This window comes from Nycticebus coucang, chromosome 13, assembly GCF_027406575.1.
Source record: "Nycticebus coucang isolate mNycCou1 chromosome 13, mNycCou1.pri, whole genome shotgun sequence".
Lineage (NCBI taxonomy): Eukaryota > Metazoa > Chordata > Mammalia > Primates > Lorisidae > Nycticebus > Nycticebus coucang.
The window spans coordinates 69,823,752-69,846,472 of record NC_069792.1 but is presented as its reverse complement, the minus strand read 5'-3'; the positions used below and the strand labels follow the sequence as shown (position 1 = coordinate 69,846,472).

The 22,721-nt window shown below is 36.9% G+C and overlaps 1 protein-coding gene across 2 annotated transcripts in view; it reads left to right on the top strand.

The window, feature by feature from the left end:
- ANGPT1 (angiopoietin 1) overlaps window positions 1–13,910 on the top strand; it is a 249,671-nt gene extending 235,761 nt beyond the window's left edge. For both annotated transcript variants that reach the window (XM_053559457.1, XM_053559458.1), the window contains exon 9: window positions 11,519–13,910. In XM_053559457.1, the coding sequence (XP_053415432.1) occupies window positions 11,519–11,679 (161 nt within the window). In that variant the 3' untranslated portion in view covers window positions 11,680–13,910. The remainder of the gene's footprint in view (window positions 1–11,518) is intronic.
- The last annotated feature ends 8,811 nt before the right edge of the window (window positions 13,911–22,721 follow it).

Below are 22,721 nucleotides of genomic sequence, written 5' to 3'. Positions count from 1 at the left end.
CTCTTGTAATCCTAGCACTTTTGGAGGCCAAGGCAGGCAGATTGCTTGTGCTCAGGAATTTGAGACCAGCCTGAGCAAGAGTGAGACCCTGTGTCTAAAAAAAAAAGAAAAAAAAAGAAAGAAATTTAGAAATCAGTAAGCTAAAACCTGATAGCAAATAACGTAGCTCAAGAATGTTATAGGTCCTGGCAGGAGGTTGGGACTAAAAAAAATTGCGAGAAAACCTGTTTTTCAATGTTTCTCCTTGCTCAGTTTTAGTGTTTTCCTCTCTTAACATGTTAGCAATCACGCCTACTCGTTCTGATATTGGATCTGTGTCATTCTATAATGAAATGTATGTTCCTCCCAGTAAGGAAAAAAATGTTCAAATCTAACATTTCCTTTCCCCCAAAACTGTGTGACTACCATGATTATATGTTGCTGCACATGTGGTGCTATCTTACCTCAACCTGAATCAGGCCAACTCTGCAATGTGGTCAGGAGAGAAAGTCTTGTCTCCACTTCGTACATAGGAAAATGAACATAAATTAATGTTCGCCATTTTATCCTTAACATCTAGCATGGTGGATTGTGACACATAGAAACTCAATAGAAAAGATGACATGAGGGGGTGCATCTTACAAGGGTGTATGTGAATCCCAGTAAATGTGGAATGTAAAGGTCTTCACAAAATAACTAAGAAAATGCCACAAAAGCTATGTTAACTAGTGTGATGAAAATGTGTCAAATGGTCTATGAACCAAGTGTATGGTGCCCCATGATCATACTAATGTACACAGCTATGATTTAATAAATAAATAAATAAATAAAAGTAAAAGAAAAGATGACACGGGTATGAATGAAAGACTATCTTGTAGCCCTTGAAATCACTTTCAAATTTTAAAGCCAATGAAAAGAATAATTAGGTTGATATTTTTCTTATCAATTCACAGAACATGAAAAAGTATGAAGGGAGGTTTTAGAGACATCTTTCCATCTTTCTCTTCATCCCTACCCACCCTTCATTACTATCACTGCCAAATCACCGCACATGGACCACCCTCTGTTCCACCCACATTGACAGCTTTTCAATGTGAGACCAGCCACAGTAATATCAAAACCAACCTGTTATGCTCTTGCCCCTATCTTACTCTTTTCCTTAAGCTTTGCCCATTGTTTTGGCATCACATTTAATGTAATATTTAAAAGTCTCCTATATGTATTTTTATGACTACCTCTTCCCCTCAAGGATAGTTGCTACAAATTTAGATGTTTAAAAATGCCACATGCAAGGTAGGTCTTGAACTTTCTTCTGAAAGAAATTTCTTATTTTTATTACCTCTAGATCCTGTAAATGAAATTATTAGCAAATTTATAAACAAATACTTCAATTTTCTTCCCATTTTACTATTGAAATATGCTTCCTTTCCTTCATGTCTATTTTCACAAATAATTTTTCTTACCAAGTAAATATGATGCCTGAAAAACCAACAGTAAAATCTTAGATCATTCCAACATGTTGATGTCATAAAAATGAAAATATGGAGTGAAGCAAAGAGGAGAATGCACATTTTGGTTGTTGATGAGAAAACTTCATTGCTCAGATTTACGGTTTTATTTCTGCTTTAAATGATTGAACTTTGTCATGTTCTTTCATCCGTAATCATTCTTGGACTCACTTCATACTCACCAACATACACGTGTGTTAGGGAGAGAAAATTTCTACTTCTTGCTTGATCTGGAATAGTCTAAGTAAATGTGTTTTTGTAATAAGCACCACTACCCTATCAAATATCTTTTTGAAAGAATCCAGATCTTAAAATTATTCATGCCACAAAGCTAAAATGTGGAATTTAGATAGCAAAGAAGTGTAGAAATACGGATGAATGTCAGTGACAATCAGGGTAACTGGTGTGTTGCCTGGAACTTATGTCCTACTTAGCTACTCCCCACCACTGCTATTTATCCTCTGCTAATTTTTCCCTTCTTCTTTTTTTTTAATCTTATGATTTTTCCTTTTTAACCTAAATTTGTATTTGAACTTGTTACCTAATTAAATTGGTCTCTCTCTTATGAGTATGAGTATAAGATTTCATACTCCTTGGAATTAAAAACTCAGAGTTCTTTGTCATTATCAATTAATGCTTTGTTTCATCTTGCTTATTTATATATTTTTCTTTGTTTCTTCTAAAAGGAATTAAGGCTAAAGTAAGATGTATTTCCCACTATCTGTCCTAGATTGTTTTCTTCAAATACATGGAAGGATTTTAGCTGAAGAATGTGGTATCATTGTTGTTACCTTTATTTGTCAAAGACTGAACAGCAAGAGATAGGCGTAATTGAAAGCAGAAGGTATTTCAGCTAGACACAAGGTGGAACATTTTGATCTTTGGTTCTTTTATCCTAATACCCTAACTTCTTAGCTCTTGTTTAGCATGTAATGTTTTTGATTAATACCTATTAAGGGGGCTAACTACTATTTGTAGAGAGGAAGACTGAATAGAGCATGCATCTACTGAGGAAGATTGTCAACAAAAATGTCAACAACAGATAACAACACTTCAAGTCATAACAAGTTTGTTGACAAAATATAACATGATGAGTTATTGGATGAAGTGACTTTACATGGAGTATCCAAAAATCAAAGACTAGAAAGAATGTTCAAGGAGGTTGTGCATTTCTAGTTATAGACATCTTCAAGAAAATAATAAAGCTCTATTTATTTGAAAGAGTTTATGATGTACTTTTCTGTAGTTTGGGGTCTAGCAAAAATAGTCTCTCAATGGGTGGCACCTGCGGCTCAAAGGAGTAGGGCGCCGGCCCCATATGCCAGAGGTGGCAGGTTCAAACCCAGTCCCAGCCAAAAACTGCAAAAAAAAAAAAAAAAAAAATAGTCTCTCAAGAAGTTTTCTTCTGGTTCTATGATTCTGTTATCCCACATAACAGAAGAGACATAGTGGGCTGAGAAGCATTATACATTTTTTTTATCAATAAACATAGATATCACAATGCTTTACATACTCATTCACGGAAGTATGCAAACCTATTTCTACCTTATCAAAAGCCATCAATTCCTCCATTCAGTCTTAATGTTGAATAATGTTTATTGTTCATTACACATTTATTAATAAACTAGAGTTTATATTTCAAGGCCAAAATTGCCACCCACATTTTCTATGGAAATGGCTCCTTAATTAACCATCAATGGAGATAATTTGTCAATATAAATTTTTAAGCCATAAATATTTGTGGTGTATAGTAGCCCTTTCTCTTCAGGTTTCCACCTTTATGTAAGATATTTCTGCAGTGGGAGGGATAAATTAAGAGGTGACTATTAAAAATAATTTTTGGTCCTTCAGGAAAGCTCCTATTGTGCATTCTGAGATTAGAGAAAGGATTAAGTTTCATTAAAGATTTTAACTTAAGTAGTGTTATCTATTATTTAACATTAATAAAATGAAAACGTAATCTCATTCAATGCACTTTTTTGTTTTAACAGATTTATTGGATTTTAAAATAAATATATAAAATCCCCTCTGACTTCAACATTAAGAAAGTAAAATATTTTATTATGAGGTCGTCACATTCAAAGCAAAATTACATTCAACTAAAACATGATTATTTGATATTAAATTGAGAATATTCAAAATAAGTATTTCTATAAGTCTGTGTAAGCTACAATTATTAAACTACAATTGTTAAATATATAAATGAATGCTTATTTCTAAATTTCTTATAAACTATAATTATTAAATTATAACTATTATAACTATTAATTATTTGTTTTTTTTGTTATTGTAGCCAATAACAAACAACAAACTATATGTCATTGTTTTACATTCCTTACTTTTCTTTTCTTTAACTAGAATTTACATATTTAGTACATAGTATAAAAGCTATGTAGAAAGATGACCAAACCTTCTGAAGAAAGAATCTGTTGCAGTAGAAATTCTGATCTTTTTTCCCCACACATAAACCATATTAGCTGACAGACAAGACTTTCTAAAGCTAACAAAGGATAATTCTCAGTTCAGGCCTTAAAGAGAGGGTGAAGCCATACACATAAATTTTTTAGTATACCCTACAACTTACCAGCTGCTAACAGCGGAGAGTTGATAAATGCTTGCTTGGCCTGCTCTATAATCTTGAAAAAGACAAAGAAAATAGAAGAAATTAGCAGCTTTTCAAAACTGCTAAATGACATAAAAGTGACAAGATTTGAGGGAACATATACTAGGCTTAGCATTTTTAATAACCCAAGTAGGGCATATAAACATTATCAGATAACTGACATTCCCTAGTTCTCAAGCTAGAAAGGGGCGGCGCCTGTGGCTCAGTCCATAAGATGCCGACCCCATATACCGAGGGTGGTGGGTTCAAACCTGGCCCCGGCTGAACTGCAACCAAAAAAAAAAAAAAAAAAAAGTTGAGAGAAAAAAATCCATATGAACGATTTAAGATTGACCCCAGAGTCTACATTGTGCTATTTTTATTTCAAGCCAATTTCTATATTTAGTATATAATATGTAAGTATCTTCTGCACAAATGCAAGTTCCTTGAAAGCAAGAATTTAGTGTTGTTGCCCATGACTGTGCCCCAGTGCCTGGTATGGTGTGTGGTACTCAGTGGTCGGTTAGTATCAATTATATTAATGAATATGTTATCAGAGACTCTGAAGGGACATTGCAAAATTACAAATGATCCTGGTGAGTAGACCTAAAACAAAGTCAGTGTGAGTGGGTGTAAATGACTCTTGCATGAACTTAGATTTAAAATAAGTAAATACAAATATGCATTTGCATACATAAACAGGGAACAAAGGAATAGATATCAAGGATTGAAACTGTTATATTTTCGATATTTGTTTCCTCCAAATCTCAAGTGAAGAGTGTTGGAGATAGGGCCTAATGGAAAGTGTTTGGGCCTTTTGTGAATAGTGTAATGCAGGGGCTTTAAATGCTAATAGACAGAGGCTGGTCCGCTGTTGTTCTCACTCTGTTAGTTCCCCTGAGAGCTGGTTGTTATAAAGAGCAAGGCACCTACCTCCTCTCCAGTTCTCTCTTGCTTCCTTTCTCACATGTAATCTCTGCACATGCTAGTCCCTCTTTGCCTGCTGCTGTTAGTGTATCCCGCCTAACACCCTCACCAGGTGCCCAATCTTGAACCTTCCAGTCAGCAGAACGATGAAGAACCTTCCAGTCAGCAAAACCTCTTTTCTTTATAAGTTACCCAGCCTCACGTATTCCTTTATAGCAACACCAGACAGACTAAGGCAGGGACTATTAAGAATAATTAAACCCCAAAAGACTAAACTCCAGAATTATAAACATTTGAGTGTTATATTTCTGACTTCCATATAAATTTGTACTTTCTAAATACAAAGGATAGGATTATATTCCTATTTGGGTGGGGGGGAGTTTCATTTATTGAAAAAGGTACTCATATGTATTTGGTGCGATAAAGAATGTTGCGTGAAAAGTCATTCATATGTTTGGAATATGGTGAGTCAGAACTTATAAGCCCATAGCTCAAGGCTACAACCAAGGGTTAATAATTGAAAGTACTTGAAAAATAACCAATTTTATTTATTTCATATGGTAACAATAATATGGCAAATATTTATCGAGCTCCTACTAAGAAATTTTTGAATTATCCTAAATGATTTATATTTAATAACTTAGATGAAGCTTCCAAAAACCCTTTGTAATAGAGACCATGATAATACCTCTGGTAAGAACTGAGAGATAGAAAATTTAGATAATTTGCCAAAGAGGCAGAATTTGTTTCAGAAGTAGATTTGAACGCAGACACTCAACCTCCAGAGGCATTCAGCCTGTGTCTACCATCTACTGCCTCCGTTAAAAGGAATGACATTCAAAGAGAATGATAGTGCTCTAATTTACTGCTTGCAGTATAATCTCACAAGCATTTGGTTAAATGTGAAATGAAGTCTGAGGGAAGGGAGAGACAGGAAGAGAATACCTAGAAGTCTTCAATGAAGTCAATGTTACTAGCCAGGATAAACAACTCTTCATCTATGGAACAAAAAGAAGAGAAAAGAAAATAAAAAACAAATCCTTGGCCCAAAGGAGATATACTATGAGATGACAGAAGGAATGCAGACTTCTAGAAAGAGCCTTTGCCTCCCACATACAAGATTCACGCAACTGCTCCTTGAGGCTAGCTCTGGGTAGGGTGAACTTTATGGACATCAACTCATCGAGTAATTTTTTTCTTTATGAGCTCAGTGAAAATTATGGAACCAATCAATTCAGTTTAATCTTATCCTGAGTTAGTGAAGGGAGACTAATATCTCAATTTCTCTGCAAACTCTTTTGCATATTGCTGATGGGAATGCATGCGCTGAAAATAAAGAAATCCACAAAAACAGATATGCCTTTTCCCTTTGCTGTGCTTTTTACCTTAGAAAAGAAGTGTTGAGAGACATTTTGTTTGGGATCAGGAGAATGTGAGAGTTAGGTTTCCTGACTTTCAAATAAATTTGAACTTCCTGAGTAAAACGTTTAGAATCAAATTCCTATTTTCTGGGCAATGTTTCCTTTATTAGTGATAGAATGTGAATTTTCTGCATCAGAGATAAAAGACTCCAATGATTTTTGAAGGCCTGGGATAGTTGTTACAAAGCTAAATTTTAATGAGTCAAGTGTAAATGAATTAGAAACACGCATCTCAGATTTCTTATTAAAATATACATGAGGTTACAGGTTATGAAGAAAAATGCTTGGCAAAGTACATCATGGCAGTTGCCAACCTTAAAACATTTGAGACGTTTTATCAGTTGTCCGAATAGCAGATGGAAGCTTCTTTCTTCCATCCTCTGCCTGCATCACTTGAGTTCTTTTAGGCTTAAAGTGCTTTTCCTAGATTAACTTCTTTTGCATGTTTCTCCTTTGTTATTCCCAGGCACACACATACAAAGTACAAAGGTAATGTTCCCCCAGATTCTGGAGAATATATATTCAGCTGTTTGGTGTCTTCTCAAGGAAGATCTGCAAACCTGGGCATAGTCCTCTCTCTGTTCACATGGAACATCTTCCATCCCATGCAGACTTATATTTGCACCACATACCTATGGGTGCAGGTGACTGCCTGGGAATTAACTCTAAGGAGTATATTATAGAGATATGCTTGAAACCACATTGTCCAGGATTTATGTTTAAATACATAGCTGGGCTTAATTCTTTTTTTTTTTTTAATGAAAGGTAGAAAGTGGACAAACTATTTGAAATATTTGATATGAAAGAATTCTTTAGTTTGTTTGTTTAATTTGTTCTAATGAATGTGTCAGAGAAAACAGACCTCTGCTATGTTGAAGTTCAGAATATTTTATCATACAACTGAAATTGTCATGAGAAATAACTGTTCTTCTATTTCACTTTCTGCCATGTCAACTCATCATCTGTGTTACTGGTTGCTTTCTGTTAAACCACAGTGTACGTGGCCCCCTAGTTTTAAGATGAAAAGTTAATTGAACACTTCAGCCCAAAGTGGTTCCTCATGAAATTAAAACAAAACATTGAAAACAAAATCCCATGTTAGGTATTTCGATGTCCTATTTCTATACTATGAACATTGTACAACTCTACTCACTTGCGTCCAAATTATGTTTATATTTCTCTGATAAATCCAACCAAGCAATAAGAACATGTGTTAGTTCTGATGACTTTGATAGCATTATTTAATTACAATTATGCTGCTCCACAAGATCCCTTTTGTTCTTGTGCTAAACTTTCTGCCCCATTTTCCAGATAACTTACATCAAGCACTTAGATAGGATTTTACAGGCTCTAACAGAGCATCATCTTATTGATCCTTAAAACTGCTATGAAAATGGTTGATCAGACATTATAATGCAGGTAATATGACTGTGACATTGAAAAGTTCCTTAAATTCTGTTGAGCATTGCTGTCTTCATTATGGCACTTGCACAGCACACAGGCTGTCTGAGGGATAAAATTAGAGAAAGCATATAAAAATCTTCATGTTAACTATCCAATGAATAGAAAATATTGTGGATATTATTGCCTAGGATCTTTGGTTATTAAGTCAAGGCTTCTACATTTTCTCTAGTGCTCTGTAGGCTCCCCATTGCCCATAAGAAGATTTCTAAAAGCATAATAAAAACCTCCATGTTCTCCCTTGTGTTTATTTTTGTAGCCCTGTATTCTCAAACCTCTTACCCACTGGCACTCCAGCCAAGCCAGGCTGCTGGCAGACTCTGTCCTGCTCTTGTAGAGTACAGGCTGCATTTAGAAGCTCTCTCTGTCTGCTGTGCTCAAACTCATTTTTCAGGACCCCTCTCAGTTGTCAAATGAGTAAGCCTTGTGGTATCCCAGGTAAACCTCTGGGGCCTCTGCCTCTGTATTGCCATAAGATTTTCTTCATCCCTTTGTTCCATGACTGTCATCTCATTTTTTAGGATTTTGCCTATCTCACTCCTACACAAAACTGTGGATGCTGTCACGTCAGGAATTTGGCTTCAGCAAACTCTATCCCATAGGTGTGTCCATCAGTGAGCACTTGTGAAATTGATTCTAGACTCAGTTTTCCCATCTTCATGATGCTGCCATGTAAGATCAGAACGGCTTTGGCAGATCATGGAGAATGGTATCTCCAAATAATGTCTGAGTAAACATTTAACCTGGCAGATATGGGTCCCCTGGTTAAATATGGGTTCCCATTCCTGGAGAATGTTTCACCTGTTCACCTGATGGTGGACAGGGATACTGGCTAAACTATACATGTTTCCACAAACATTGTTCAACTTTTCATGAAATCTGCTGATTTCTCCACCTTTATTTCCTGCAGGTCTCACCTTATTCTCTATGTAAAAGCTACACTGATGTCCCTTTAGTCGCAGAACACACCAAGCTCTATTTTTTCCTTGTGGCATTTGCATGTACCACATGGAGCTAAGGAGAGTCTTCGCATGGCTGCTTCCCTTTCCTGCTTCGGGTCTCCACACACATGAAGAGTTATTTCATGGCATTTTCTAGTCATGATTTGTAGTTGGTGTATTTACTTGCTTATATCATGTTGTCTGTTTCTGACATTAGAAGTAAGTTCCTTGAGAGAAGTGACCACATCTGTCTTGTTGAGTATTGTTTTGCAACACTCCACAGTAATTACATGTTGAATGAATAAAGAAAGAAAAATGGAATACCGTAAGCATGGGTATTACATATGTCAAATACAGCTTTTTAGTAAACTACACAAATTCGGACAACAGAGAATTCACAAGAAGAACCAGTCAAAGTCAGTCAATTGATTAATCAGTCTATAATCACTCACAAAACATTTGTCAAACTTTGGTTAGGTGGAGTACTAAGCGTGAAAGATGGTTCAGTATACAAGCTCTGACTTTCTATTGCTTTTAGGGTAATGGACAAAAGACTGGGTGATTTGGTCTGCAGGCCTTCTCAGCTTCAGGTGACCATCCCTCTTGTGGACCTTGAGCCAGCCATCCTGGCCTTCTCCAATGTCTACAAATCCATTCTTCTTATCACAAGCACTACCTCACTTTATTCCTCAAAAAAATGTACAAGATGAATTTATCTGATCCTTTCACAGTCTCCTGCTGTTTGTCTCTTTCCTAAGATTGCCCAAAGTTTCCCAAGGAATGTTTCTTTTAGCCTGTGCCATTCATGCCAGGCTGTTGTTGCAACAGATGTTTGTGTTTCCACCCCCCTCAGGACTGTTGTGACTTTCCATAAACCAGATTTAAAAAACCACATTTTATTTTATTTTATTTTGTTTTTACCATGAGTACCCTAATGCAGCTTGGAATTGTCATCAGTCTCAACAATAGAGTAAGGGTGTTTGCCTCAGGGACCACAGTGGATATTTGAAAGACTATGAAAGGTTCATTAATGTGATGGAAGGGTACCTTGAGAAGGTCATAGAAAAGGAGGAGAAATGTTAAAACGTGGAAGCAATCAGGTCGAATTTCATTTTAGAGTTTCATTTTAGTCCTTTACAGTCTTCTGGGTAAATGAATCCCCTAATATTAGAATGCCTTTTGTAATATAAATACCATATTTTTACTAGCTGCACCGAGCAAATATTAGAGGAATTAATCTTCGGAAAAAAAGATGGAATTTTATAGTGCCTGCTTCTTTGCCAAACAAGACCCTTCTTGTCCCTCATGTTTTGACTGCATTAACATTTATGTTGTTTGCATACAGTCGGTGAAACAGCGCTGAATATAGTGTCTTTCCAAATTCATCGTGACATACCTTACAGTTCCCCAGTATGAATTGGTGATTAATGCAGCTTATTCTGTGTCTAGTGTGACTTCATAAACATGACCCAGCTGTACTCATCTTCCAAATTTGAAAAATGAGAATTAGCTTTTCTTCATTTAACTTTTTCTAAAGTTTCTGCAAGATGGTGCTCATGTTACAGTTAAACATCAGCTGTACGGTTTTCTCTTTCTTTAGCTATTAGTCCCTTAGGTATAAGTCTGTAATCAAAGAGAGGTCAACTGGATCTGAATAAAAATATGCCAGAATGTCTCTGGCACAAATCTCTCCCTAAACATTTCATTAGTGTTACTTCAGGAGATGGGGGAAAGTGCTAGGCTTTATCCAAAAATCTAAGACTTAATTCATTACAAAAATAAAACTGGGTTATTCTGTTATCCTTACAGAGAGCTTTGCAAATCTCGGATTTCCATGGTACTCATCAGGTTGTTTTTCTTTTCACTAAGTTGGAAAGCACTTAAACAATCACAGACAAAATATTGCTACCTGGGAACTCCATGGCACTATTGACAAACATTCCTATGTTCTTATAGACTACAGAGGAGGCAAGGTAATTAAAGTTCAATGTGAGTTCCCAGCTACTCGGGAGGCTGAGGCAAGAGAATCGCTTAAGCCCAGGAGTTGGAGGTTGCTGTGAGCTGTGTGAGGCCACGGCACTGTACCGAGGGCCATAAAGTGAGACCCTGTCTCTACAAAAAAAAAAAAAGTTCAATGTGAGCCTCATAGTTATTACACAGTATCCCAGAAATTTTAGAAGCAGCTTAGGGCTAGTTCTCAACAAAATTATGAAGTAGATAGATAACATCTTTCCATTTAGATGTCAGTTGTTTGTCTAAGCTTCTGAATTTCTTCACTAATATTTAATTATTCTATTCCCAATAATAGTTGTAAGGTGGAATGGCTCTTATGAGTATTTACATTTAAATATTCCCACATGTAAATCCAGGCCTGACTTGGATTGTATCTTGAAGCCCAGAGGCTTCTCATTATTCTAATAAGAAGTGAGTGCCAGGGGTCACACAGAAAGCTTGTTTTTATGAGAACATCCCTCCCCCTGATCATACAAATCCTAAATCAAAAGTCATTTAAAACAGTTTCACTACTGGGAAGATACTTATCAAATACCTCCTATTTGCAAATAATTATAATGAGTATAAACAGGTTGTCTATCAGTTGATGCCATTAATGTCCTGCTGTTCAATTTACTTATAATTATTTCTTTTCCTTCTCTCTTGCATTATGAACTAATTTTTCAGGCTGGTGGTTTGATGCCTGTGGCCCCTCCAATCTAAATGGAATGTTCTATACTGCGGGACAAAACCATGGAAAACTGAATGGGATAAAGTGGCACTACTTCAAAGGGCCCAGTTACTCCTTACGTTCCACAACTATGATGATTCGACCTTTGGATTTTTGAAAGCACAATGTCAGAAGCAACTCTCAACCAAGAAATCCAGAGAAGCAATCAGACGAGAAACTGATTGGAAGCTTCTAAGGCAGCAGTTCTCAACCTGTGGGTCGCGACCCGCTTTGTAACAATGAAAATGCATCGCCGATTAGGAAGGTTGAGAACCACTGTTCTAAGGCAAACAATATTGTTTCCAACAACAAGTGGTAGTTATGTGACGTCCCCAAGGTTCTTATCTCTGGATTAGGAGCCTTTCGAATTCACAAAAGTCTGCCTGGGGTCACTGTATTCATATGGCTTGACTGTAGAGATTGTCACTGTCATGCTTTAAAAAGGGAAGAAACTGCTCAGCTTGCTGTACTTCAAACTACTACTGGATCTTATTTTGGAAGTATGGTAGCCAGATGATAAATATGGGTTACTTCTTGTAAAACAGAAAAAAAAAAAAAAAAAGGAAGAAAAAATATACATGAAGAATAGTAAGACCTACCATAATCCTTTGAAAAAAGATGTATTACATCAGCCAGAGGTGGTGTATCTTTGCAAACCTACAAACAATAAGTGTATACTGTTGCACAATTGTAGTAAAAGTTCAAGAAAAACATAATTGCCCTCTGAGTTTGCTAAATGTCAATGGATTTCAAAAATCTAATTCCAATATTACACTTTGTAGTTGATTTCAGTTTACCCGTCCTCAAATGTAAATTCCATTTTTGTAAGCCATAATGAATTATAGAATGTGGAGAATAACAGTGTGAGATAAAAACGAATTCCATTACTTTTTGATTTTTGTGATATGTTTTTCAGAAAAAAATGGATACTATCAAATAAGGACATAGGAAGCAAAAAATTACACCCTACCTAGCTATGGTTTATATTATTCTAAAAACTGACTGATATATAAATATATTTATAGCCTGCGTAAAGTTTAAAGAATGTGAAATATATCAAGTTCTTGAAATAATATACATACATTCAATATTTCCTTTGATATACAGGAAAGCAGTATTTCAGAGTGTATTCAGCTGGAGTAAAACCACGTAAACTGGAGCAGTTCATTTTACACTATCTTCTTGCATGTGTATACATATGTTTAAATTCATTATTTGAAAACCTGTTTAGAACTTTGATTCTTTACCCAGTTATTTCTTCCTAATTTAAATTTTGCTAATTAACTGAAACGTGCTTACCAGATTTACACTGTTCCAGTTTCTGTAGATGTTTTGAAGTCTATGAAAATAGAAGAATTATAAATATCATTGTACATAGAATGTTTATATCCATGATAAGCCTAAGCTGTTTAATGTGTTGCAAATAAAGATAAGTGTTCAAAGAAATCTACAATATTACTTAATGAAATAAATTGTTCCTCGTGTTTTGCTCCTTTGAGCTGTTTCCTTAGGCAATTTATAATTTTTAAAAATGATTAGTGGAGGAAATTGTCAAAACTTACTATATTATATGTGAAACACACAAAAAAGATCACTAATCATAGTCACCTGAGTAACAGAAATTCTGACTTCTAGCTGCTCTAAATCACTTAATAAAAATATTCCTATGGGATAATCTACTTTAAATGAATTTTGGGGCACAGATTTTTGTGGCAACTTGAAGTTACTACGGTATTTTATCAAAAAGTGCCCTCTGCTTCTAAGTATCCAAAGTTCCAATAGTAAACAGTTTTTATAAAAACATGAGTTACTATGGGATGAGAAAATTGAGACAGGTATTGGTCTCCTTTCTTAGAAAAGAAATAAATTGTTTTCAAGGTAACAATACCAATTGTGAGGTTGGCGACTTGATACACTATGCCCTAGCAACTTTCCTCCATTTGAGAGAATGAAGCTTTACACTTTTTTAGGAAAATATTTTTTTAAAGTTTACCATCAAGCCTTTTGTATATTTATGTTTGTATACAACCTCTTCTTGCCTTGCAAGTGATATTTGCAGGCGTTCTACAGTTTTTCTATTCTTAGTGGTTCTTTCATAGCACAGTTAAGCCTCTTTCTCTAAAACCTACTCAGTTGTTTTCATTTAAGGGAAAGAAAATGAGTGTTTTGTTCTTTTGTGTTCCTACAGATTTTTTTTTTTAACCAGTCTTGGATAAGGAATACTATCTATAAACTCATGTTACAAAAATAAAACGAAATAACAAATAAAAAAAGACAGCATGATATTTACTGTTTTGTTATCTGGATTTGAAAAATGATATATTGTTTTCAATTATTTATAATAAAGCAGTATAAAATACGTATGACTCCATCATTTGAATTGTGTAATGCCTACGTATTTATGGCAATTTAACACGTGTGTTCTTGAATTTAATTATATCAGAATTGGATAATTAGGTGTTAGAATTTTGTCTATAAATTTTTATATCAATACAATACATGTGGTTTCTATGCAAATTTCTTCGTATTAATCACAACATTATTTGATTTAAATGAAACTGAAAATATGTGTGCAACTTCATCTCAAATACATGTTTTGAAAAATTTAAATTAGGAATCAATGAAAATATGGAATCATTGGATAAACATTTGCCAAGTGAATTAAAGTCTCAGTTTTTGAAAAAGTTTCAGCTTGGTATGAAATAAGAAAGCTTAGCTCCATTCCACCTACTCAGTATTCCAATCAAACAAGCTGCGTGGTAGACACCTATTCTAGTCTAAAAATGACACTTATTTTTCCCCTTTCTGTATCCATGCCCTTTGCAATGTGATTTTGCAATTTGTCTTATAAAGAGGTCAAGTCTATTTCCTCCTCCCCTGAATGGCTGGCTCAGGACTGGCTGCAGCCAGTGGAGCACAGAAGATGTGACCGTGTGATACTTCTGAGTTTGGTCAGCAACATTCTACTTTTGCTATGAGAAAAAGCTCAGAGTAGCCTAATGGAAGATTAGAGACCACACAGAGCAAGTCCTAGTCCACTGGTTGAGACCACCATACACCAGCCAGTGCATGGTTGACCCGTGATTCAGATAACATGGCCTGATCTCAGCCAAGTTCAACCAGGCCTGGCTGTGATCAGCAGACCCACTCACCTAACATGCATAATCATGATAAACAATAAAGTGCTGTTGTTTTAAGCCACTGCATTTGGGGGTATTTGGTTAAATATCATTCTTATAGCAGCAGCCAACTGATACAGAATGCAGTACTGCAGTCCCTACCTGCTCCAGCCCCAGTCGTGTGATTTTTATGCATCCTGGGTTTCGAGAGCCATTCTCTACAACGAAGTCGCCTTCCTTCAGCTCAAATGGACAAAACAATCTTCTAAAATGTATTAAAACATTAGGAACTTCATGAATCCCTTTCTTTTGATGCCTTCTCTTCTCACCTCTCTAACTCACATGGTCTTACATCTCTTAACGTATTTTGTTTCAATTTTGTCTTACACTCCCTACCATTTTATAAGAGACTGTCTCTTAGTAATTTTTTGTATTCCCCCAATACCTTAGTAGAGTCGTATCATTTGTTGAAGGAAACTGAATTGGTCTGAAAGACTGAACAATCTATTTTATCTATACAAAATTCAACACCCATATTAGACCACTATTTCAAGTCACTTATTTTCAGATTTTAAACCTTACCCCTTCTTCCCCAGAGAAGGATATCCAAATCTATAAGTGTAGTTATCTATGAAATGTATCTTATTGGTAACTTTGTTGGGAAATATATGTATTTTGTAAATTGAAGGAAACCTACTTGCTAGTTTTAATTCTAAAAAGATGTAAATATATGAAATGTAGAGTAGAATGGTAATTATTCATTGATTCTTTACACATTATTTTAATGTAAGATAATTATTTATGACATACATTCAGGCAGCTTATTTTTAGCTATATGATTTAAAATCCAACAAAAGTCTTTTTTTTCTGATTGCTTTGGCTCTTTTAGAAAAAGTAGCCTCTTCTAATTCAAAGTCAGTATTTTCTGATCATTACTTTATCACTTACTATGTATCAGCTTTTGAAGTTTTGATAGTGAACACTATAAAGAGATTCCTAGGAAAATCCGACATTAAACAAGTCATTGTCTCAGACATTCTTTCAGCAATGCAAGTGATGGGCTTATTATCTCTCATGAGGAGTAAATGGCAGCTAACAGAAAAGAGTTATTAACTCTCAGGTTTTTCTTTTAATCCAAGACAATATCAAACTCTGATATATTAACTCTCATTAAAATGTGAAAGGGTATTTTATTTTGTTATTTGATTTTATTTTGGTGCAGAGGCAACTGATTCCTAATACTTTTTACAGACAAGCTCCTGTTCTACCCCTGAGACCAGTCTATTTTGTCCCTTGGGGGAGTCCACTTTGCATACTGTGAGAGTAGAAGCTGGGAGGGTACCATTTTCAGGCAGCTGTGCCACACATTACTGTGACTACCTTATGTTAGTTTCTCTTACACAAATTAAATTTTTAAAATATGATTTCACTTCTGAGATATGCTATAAAAAATTAGAATCAACCAAAAAAAGAGATGTTAAACTATGTAAGTTAAAAGTGAATTTAAAAGAAAATATTATAGCAGGCAGTATTCAATTGCATGCTCTTTAAAACAATGTGTAAACATTAAACAATAATGTAAAATAGGGCTGGGCCTGGTGGCTCATGCCATCTCAGCAATTGGGAGGCCGAGGCAGATGAATTGCTTGAGCTCACAGGTTTGAGACCAGCCTGAGCCAGAGCAAGACCCCATCTCTAAAAATAGCCAGGCATTGTGGTGGGCACCTGTAGTCCCAGGTAATGGGGAGGCTGAAGCAAGAGAATAGCTTAAGCCCAGGAGTTTGAGGTTGCTGTGAGCTATGATGCCATGGCAGTCTGCCAAGGGTGACAAAGTAAGACTCTGTCTCAAAAAAAAAAAAAAAAAAAAGTAAAATGTTCAAGTAAGAAGAAAATCATTAAGGCTGTAAATTAACTTGACTATTTCCATTTGAAGTAAGGTACATGCAAGCTCTCCCTTTGGGAAATCAGTTGTGGGGTGCTGTTGTATCCAGACAGAAATGAAAATTACCAGGTAAGATATTTCAAAAGAGAATATAAAGTGAAATATGTGAAACTTAATGGAACTCCAAAAGAAAAAAATTGAGAAGGTAAACAAAGACAATTCAAAAGAGAGGTGAGAAATTACGTCTAGATATACCAGAGGAAAACAAGAAAGGAATGGAACCCAGAAATTGGGCAAGTAGATTGCATGGAGCCTCAGGGACCCAATTCACCCCCAAGGGCTGGGGCATTATGATTGTAAAATGTTCATTGGGTTTGTCACTCAAGAGGTGATTTCTAAGAGGAGGATTTAAAAGATAGAAGTTAGAGGAAAGACAGCAAGAGGGCTAAAAACAAACAGAAGTTAAGGACGTGAGGAGACTTAGATGCTAGACCTTTAGTATTTAGAATGATTTCTGGAAAGGCAGAATAGGCTAGGACTTAGAAACGCAGAACCCTGGGTCACACCCCAGGATACTGAACTCATTCTAACAAGAGCCACAGGTGACTCTTATGGGCACTGAAGTTAGAGAAGCTTTGGTTTAGAATATGCTTTCACCAGGAGGGCTGAGAATGGAAAGAAACAGGGAGGACCAAGGGACGGGACCAAGGATAGAGATGGGTTTTAGGATGGGAGGTGCTTCAATATAATTTCAGGCCAAGGGAAAGAAGCCTTTGGAAGAGACCAGGCTGTAAGGAGAAAAAGAAAGGTCCCAGGTGAAGCCAGTGAGAGGAGGGTAGTTTGAATAGGAGGAGAAATATCTCTTCCCCTATGAGAGGATAGAGGAGCAGCCACCTAATGGCCTCTACTTTTTTTAGGAGTGGAAGAAAGAAAACTTTATAACTTTATGAGCATTTAGGCAATTTATTTAAATAGTGCTTGAAAACAGGTTTGGAATAGCCACTTAAGATAATTGGAAAAGTAAATGCCCAGAGGAATTGTAACTTTACTGAGTGGTATTAAAGGTTTCAATGAAATTGGAAATCATGAATATGAACAGACTACTCCACTTTTTCTAAGGATCCTTATATGTGTGAAAATAACATAATAAATACCACCAATTAGCTTAAAAGCTCCACTCTGCCACATGTGGGCTACTTTGCAGCATCTAGTGCAAGCCTGCAACATTTGTGTCTGTGAGTGTGAACATCCAGGAAAAATTTCCCTCTTTTTTGAGTCCACCTTAATTTCTGTAAAATCAAGTACTGGCCCTTCTTCCAAGCTTTCATGACATTTTACTTGGTTTTCGTAGTTTGACTTGGTTCTGGCCAACTGTTAACATCTTCGGTCTCTCTCTGAGTGATAAGTTCTTTGGATCACGGGTCACATTTAGTTGGTTTTGTGTCCCCAGAACCTAACATTGCACCTAGGGCATTCTTGGATCCCAATTAAGCGATAAGTGGTGTGCACTGACATTCTCTGTTCCACGTTATAAAAGCCTTTGTTCCGCGCTATAAAAGCTCTGTGTCATATTTTTAGTTTGTGTTTTTAAGTTCCAGCATGATACTGAGATAACTGAGGTGAGAAATAAAAGTTGATTGGTTGGCCCGGGTCGTTAGATGGATGGGCATACAAAACATGAATAAAAACAGTAAGAACACAAAACCTTCTAAAAAGTCATTTTTTCCTAAGAGTTTCTATTTAAAAAAAACTGTTCCCCTCTTCCCTAACTTGGAGACAACCAGAAACAAAGACAGCAGGTGACAGCACTTGGGACAGTGGAGTGGGGAAGGGAAGAGAATAATTTCCATTTTTGTATGAAAATACTAATGATTCCGGTATAGTCTGTCTCGGACTACTAGGATCTAATATCATTGCTTTTGTGGTGCTGTGGATGCAGGTGGGAAGGAGCCACATAGAGATGGTGCCTGTTACATACAGAGATCAAGAACGTTATGTTGACTGTTTCTGGGCAGATCTCATTCAAGATTCTGAGAAGTCTTGAAGCAGACACTTTAGGTGTCCCTCAATACTTACCTCTACAGAGAAAATGCTGTTTACTGAGAAAACCTGTGGTTCTTTATCAAGAGTTGTTTGGTGTTTTGTTTAGTTTTTTGCTTTTTGTTTTTGTGGCCAGTGGGGCATACTCAGTTCCTGCACAGGGCAAGCTAGATGAGCTGGATAGTTAATGCCTCAACAAACAGTCTTCAACAGATGATGGGTATTTGCTGATAAATACCTCACCTCATTTTTCTTGGAGAGAGGACATCCTGGGCCACCTCCTCTACTGCTTCCCACGTCCCCCGGCAGCAATGAACTCCAGGTGCTCAGATTGGTAATGAACTTGGCCTCACACTGTTTATGGTCTTATTCTCTTATGGCCTTCTATCCATCCTTTCTGCGTGTTTTCTGGAATTACCTCCCAAATAAACTACTTGCCCTTAAATCATTTTCTCATGCTCTATTTCCAGGAGAATCAAAACCACCTACTTATGTCAAGGTGCGTTCCTGACTAATGAGAGAGAGAGCGATTCCTCCGACAAGACCCAGGCCAGCTGAGTAAGAAGAGCCAAAGCAGAGACCCTGAGGAAAGAAGCAAAGCCAGCAAGGATCCCTCCAGGTGATCGCTAAATACCAGCTGGGAATCATATTTTACTTCTGTTACTATTCTGCCTCAACCTTCAAAGTTTTGTTAAATGTATCAGGCCAGATCAAATATACTACGGATAACTGAGAGATGAATGTATGTCCGCCTTGTGCTAGTGTAAAAGAAAAAAATAAGCCACCCTGAGGCAATTTTGAGGGTGGCCATCGGGATTGGAGAATTGTGCTCAGGGAGATGAATCTGGAGTGATAGGAATTAATTATACTGCCTTCCTCATGAGAGGGTGCTTCCCACAGCTGTAACCTTGAATTATGTCAGAATTAAATATCATCGGACATTTCAGAGTGTCCCTCATTGATAGGCACCCTACATGTAACAAATGCATTGGGCCAGACTCAAACCAGTGACCTACTTCCGCATCATTCCTCCCTGCCATTTTGACATACTTATCACTGCCGCATCCCCAGTTCCCTGCTATCTTTCTATAGCCCAATCTCTTTCCCTCCTGATTACATAGGCCCACAACATGTTGAGTCATATAACCATACAACTGAGTCTCTCATGCTGTTAGAAGTGCATATGTACAAATTCAGGCTGATTTTCAGCATTATGACTTCAGTAGAAAATATTTATTTGGCTCAAAATATTTGGGATGTTGCATTGTTTTTCAACATAAAAGCTTTATTTGCTCCAAGAAGTATTTTGTCAAAATGTTTGTTTCAAACTGTCCTATGTCTTTTTGTGTTACTGTGCCAGCCTTTCTGCTCAGTGTCCCATGAGGTCGGAATCACGATGACAGCAGCTGCATTCTCATCTGGAGCTCAGGGTTCCCTTCCAACTCATTGTTGGCAGAGTTAAGTTCTTGGGGTTGTAGAACTCAAGTCTCATTTTCTTGCTGGATGTCAGTTAGGGGCTGCACTCAGCTCCTGGCTGCTTTCAGGGTAGATTCAGAGTGGGCTTGAACTTATCGTATGAGCCCTTTAGATCTGGGTCTGGAGGTCAGTGACAGGAGGGAAATTCACCACATTTGCAGACTTGGAGAGTAGAAAGAGCACGTACACACAATAGGAGGCAGGAGACCTGAGGAGTCCCCATAAAGTTCTGCCTGTCACAAACAGCAAACCAAGGGTATTATAATGATCTGCTTACCAGGAAAAGGATCAGGGCTTTGGAATCAGGGCATATGCAGTTAAAAATGGTCTTATCTATCTATCTACATAGATAAAAGAAGATACAGGCAAATGACTTAATGCTGATGTTTACTCTGAAAACTTATTTTGCACTCTCTGAAATTATCTCATCAGTTATTAAACATTGATATTCTTGTTTTTCTCCTGCTTTTCTGTATCATTGTCAAAATAAAAGTAGCCATTGTGGGTATAAATTTCATTTTTCATGTCTGGACAAGCAAGGAATGTTATATTTTATGCATTTTAAACAATTTAATTTTGTCTACAAACATCCCATCAAGCAAGCAAGAGAATCACATGTCATTTTGGGGTTCTTTACTTCAGCACAAGGTAAAGGTCCTAGAATTATTTAGAAAGCCAAGGTCATGGAGACCACACTGCCAATCATCTTTCCACATCATCAATCCCTTTCCACATCATCAGTCCCATCATCATCACCTCCTTTTGCCATCCCAAATGCTTCCTTCAACTCACACAGCCCTTGACTTTGGGCCACAAACCACACAGCCTTTCCTCCCAGTGCCCCGTCTCACCAGCAGCTGGGGACATTGTCTGCAATTAGGGTGTGGATGTCTGCTATTTGAAGAGAGTTCCAGGACTTCTCTTCCTCTCAATCTCTAGGAATCCCCACTTTCAGGTCCTGGAAAATGTCTCCCTTCCTCTCTCTTTGAGTTTCTTTCCAGGCTTGGGTGCTCCCTGGAAGGGTACAATGCCCACAGCAACTCAGCAAGTACAGGTCTGCCCAAGATAATCACTCCTGAAAAGAAGCCTCTTCCATATGCCCTTTGGACATTGTTAAAGACAGAAATTCCAAAATTAAGCTTTATTGATGTTAAGAAAAGAGGAGTAAGGAGCAAGGCCCCAAAGGGTCCATGGCAGCACCCCCAAAGCATATGCAAGGACAGGTCTGTTCAGAGGCACACCCTTCTGGGTCGCTCTCCAGGATACCTAGCATGATCCCAATGGCCTTAGGTTCTTGGACACATATCTGCTAAAGAAAATTTCTTAATATTAATTTCTGTTTTATTTTTTTCCACAAACATACCCCCTAAGGTAGAGAAGCAAAAAAGCAGCTGACTCTTGAATGGAAAAAAAGAGTAAAATATAGGTAGAAAAATACATAATAAATATCTTGAAAATTATTCTGCCACACACGATTTTCAAAACTGCATAATTAATGTTGGGGAGATTTACATCTTGATCAGTGCCATTTAAATAAGGAGATTCCCCTCTGTTCTTGAGTCAATTCTACACCCTATTTGAATCTAGAAGATCTGGAGTTAACCTGCCAGGGTCTCACTGCCACGATCTCAGTGTGGTGTCCTGGCAATCTGGAGTGAAGCTCTTAATACTCACATGTCCATCAACCGCAGTGTTGTCCAACATCTATCACAATAGTTAATAAACATAGCATTCAAATGTGATTGTCGGATTTCCACCAAGTTTGGGGCTGAGACCCTGAACTAAATCACAGACAATTTGTCTAAGGCCTTTGCAGCATGCCTAAGCCATGCTAGCTGCCGCTTGCTAAAGCTTTAATCCTGCATGCCTTCATGCACCCACACTAGCTGATATACTGCTTCTTATGGGAAGGACCCTTATACTCCCTTGGAAATCTGACGACCTACCTTCCACCTGAGACATACATTACAGGGCTCTGCCCATCAGACTGGACCACAGCCATGAGTGTGAAGAAGCTGCTGTTGATAAGGACAGTGATGCTATAACCACCATAACTGAAGTGGTGGTAGTTAGCAACGATCTTGAATGCTGATAGTATTATTATCAATATTACTAGTCATAGAACCTCTGACATTTATTTAGTACTTATTACACACCATTTCTTCCCTATGAAACCGTGATGGGTGCGTTATTATTATTATATTCTTTAGATCTATGGGGAAACCGAGGCACAAAGTAAAGGACTATCGAAGGTGATACAGACGCTAAGGGGTGGTGGTGGGAGTTGAACCCAGCAGTGTGGCCCAAAGTTGCACTGTCTAATTTTATAGTCACTGGCGCCATGTTGCTATGGAGCACATGAAATGCTTACCTACGCTGAGGTGTGCTATAATGTAAAACGTTGTACACCTGATTCAGAAGATTCTGTATTTTTTAAAAAGATGTAAACTTCCTCATTAATAATTGTATATTGATTATATATTGAAATGTTAGTTTGTTGAAGGCACTGTGTTAAATAAAATGTTATTAAAATCAGTTTTACCTGTTTATTTTTACTCTTTTTCATGTAGGGACTAGAAATTTTAAGATACACCTGGGGGATGCAATCTATGTCTATTGGAGGACAGAAATAACTATCCAAAG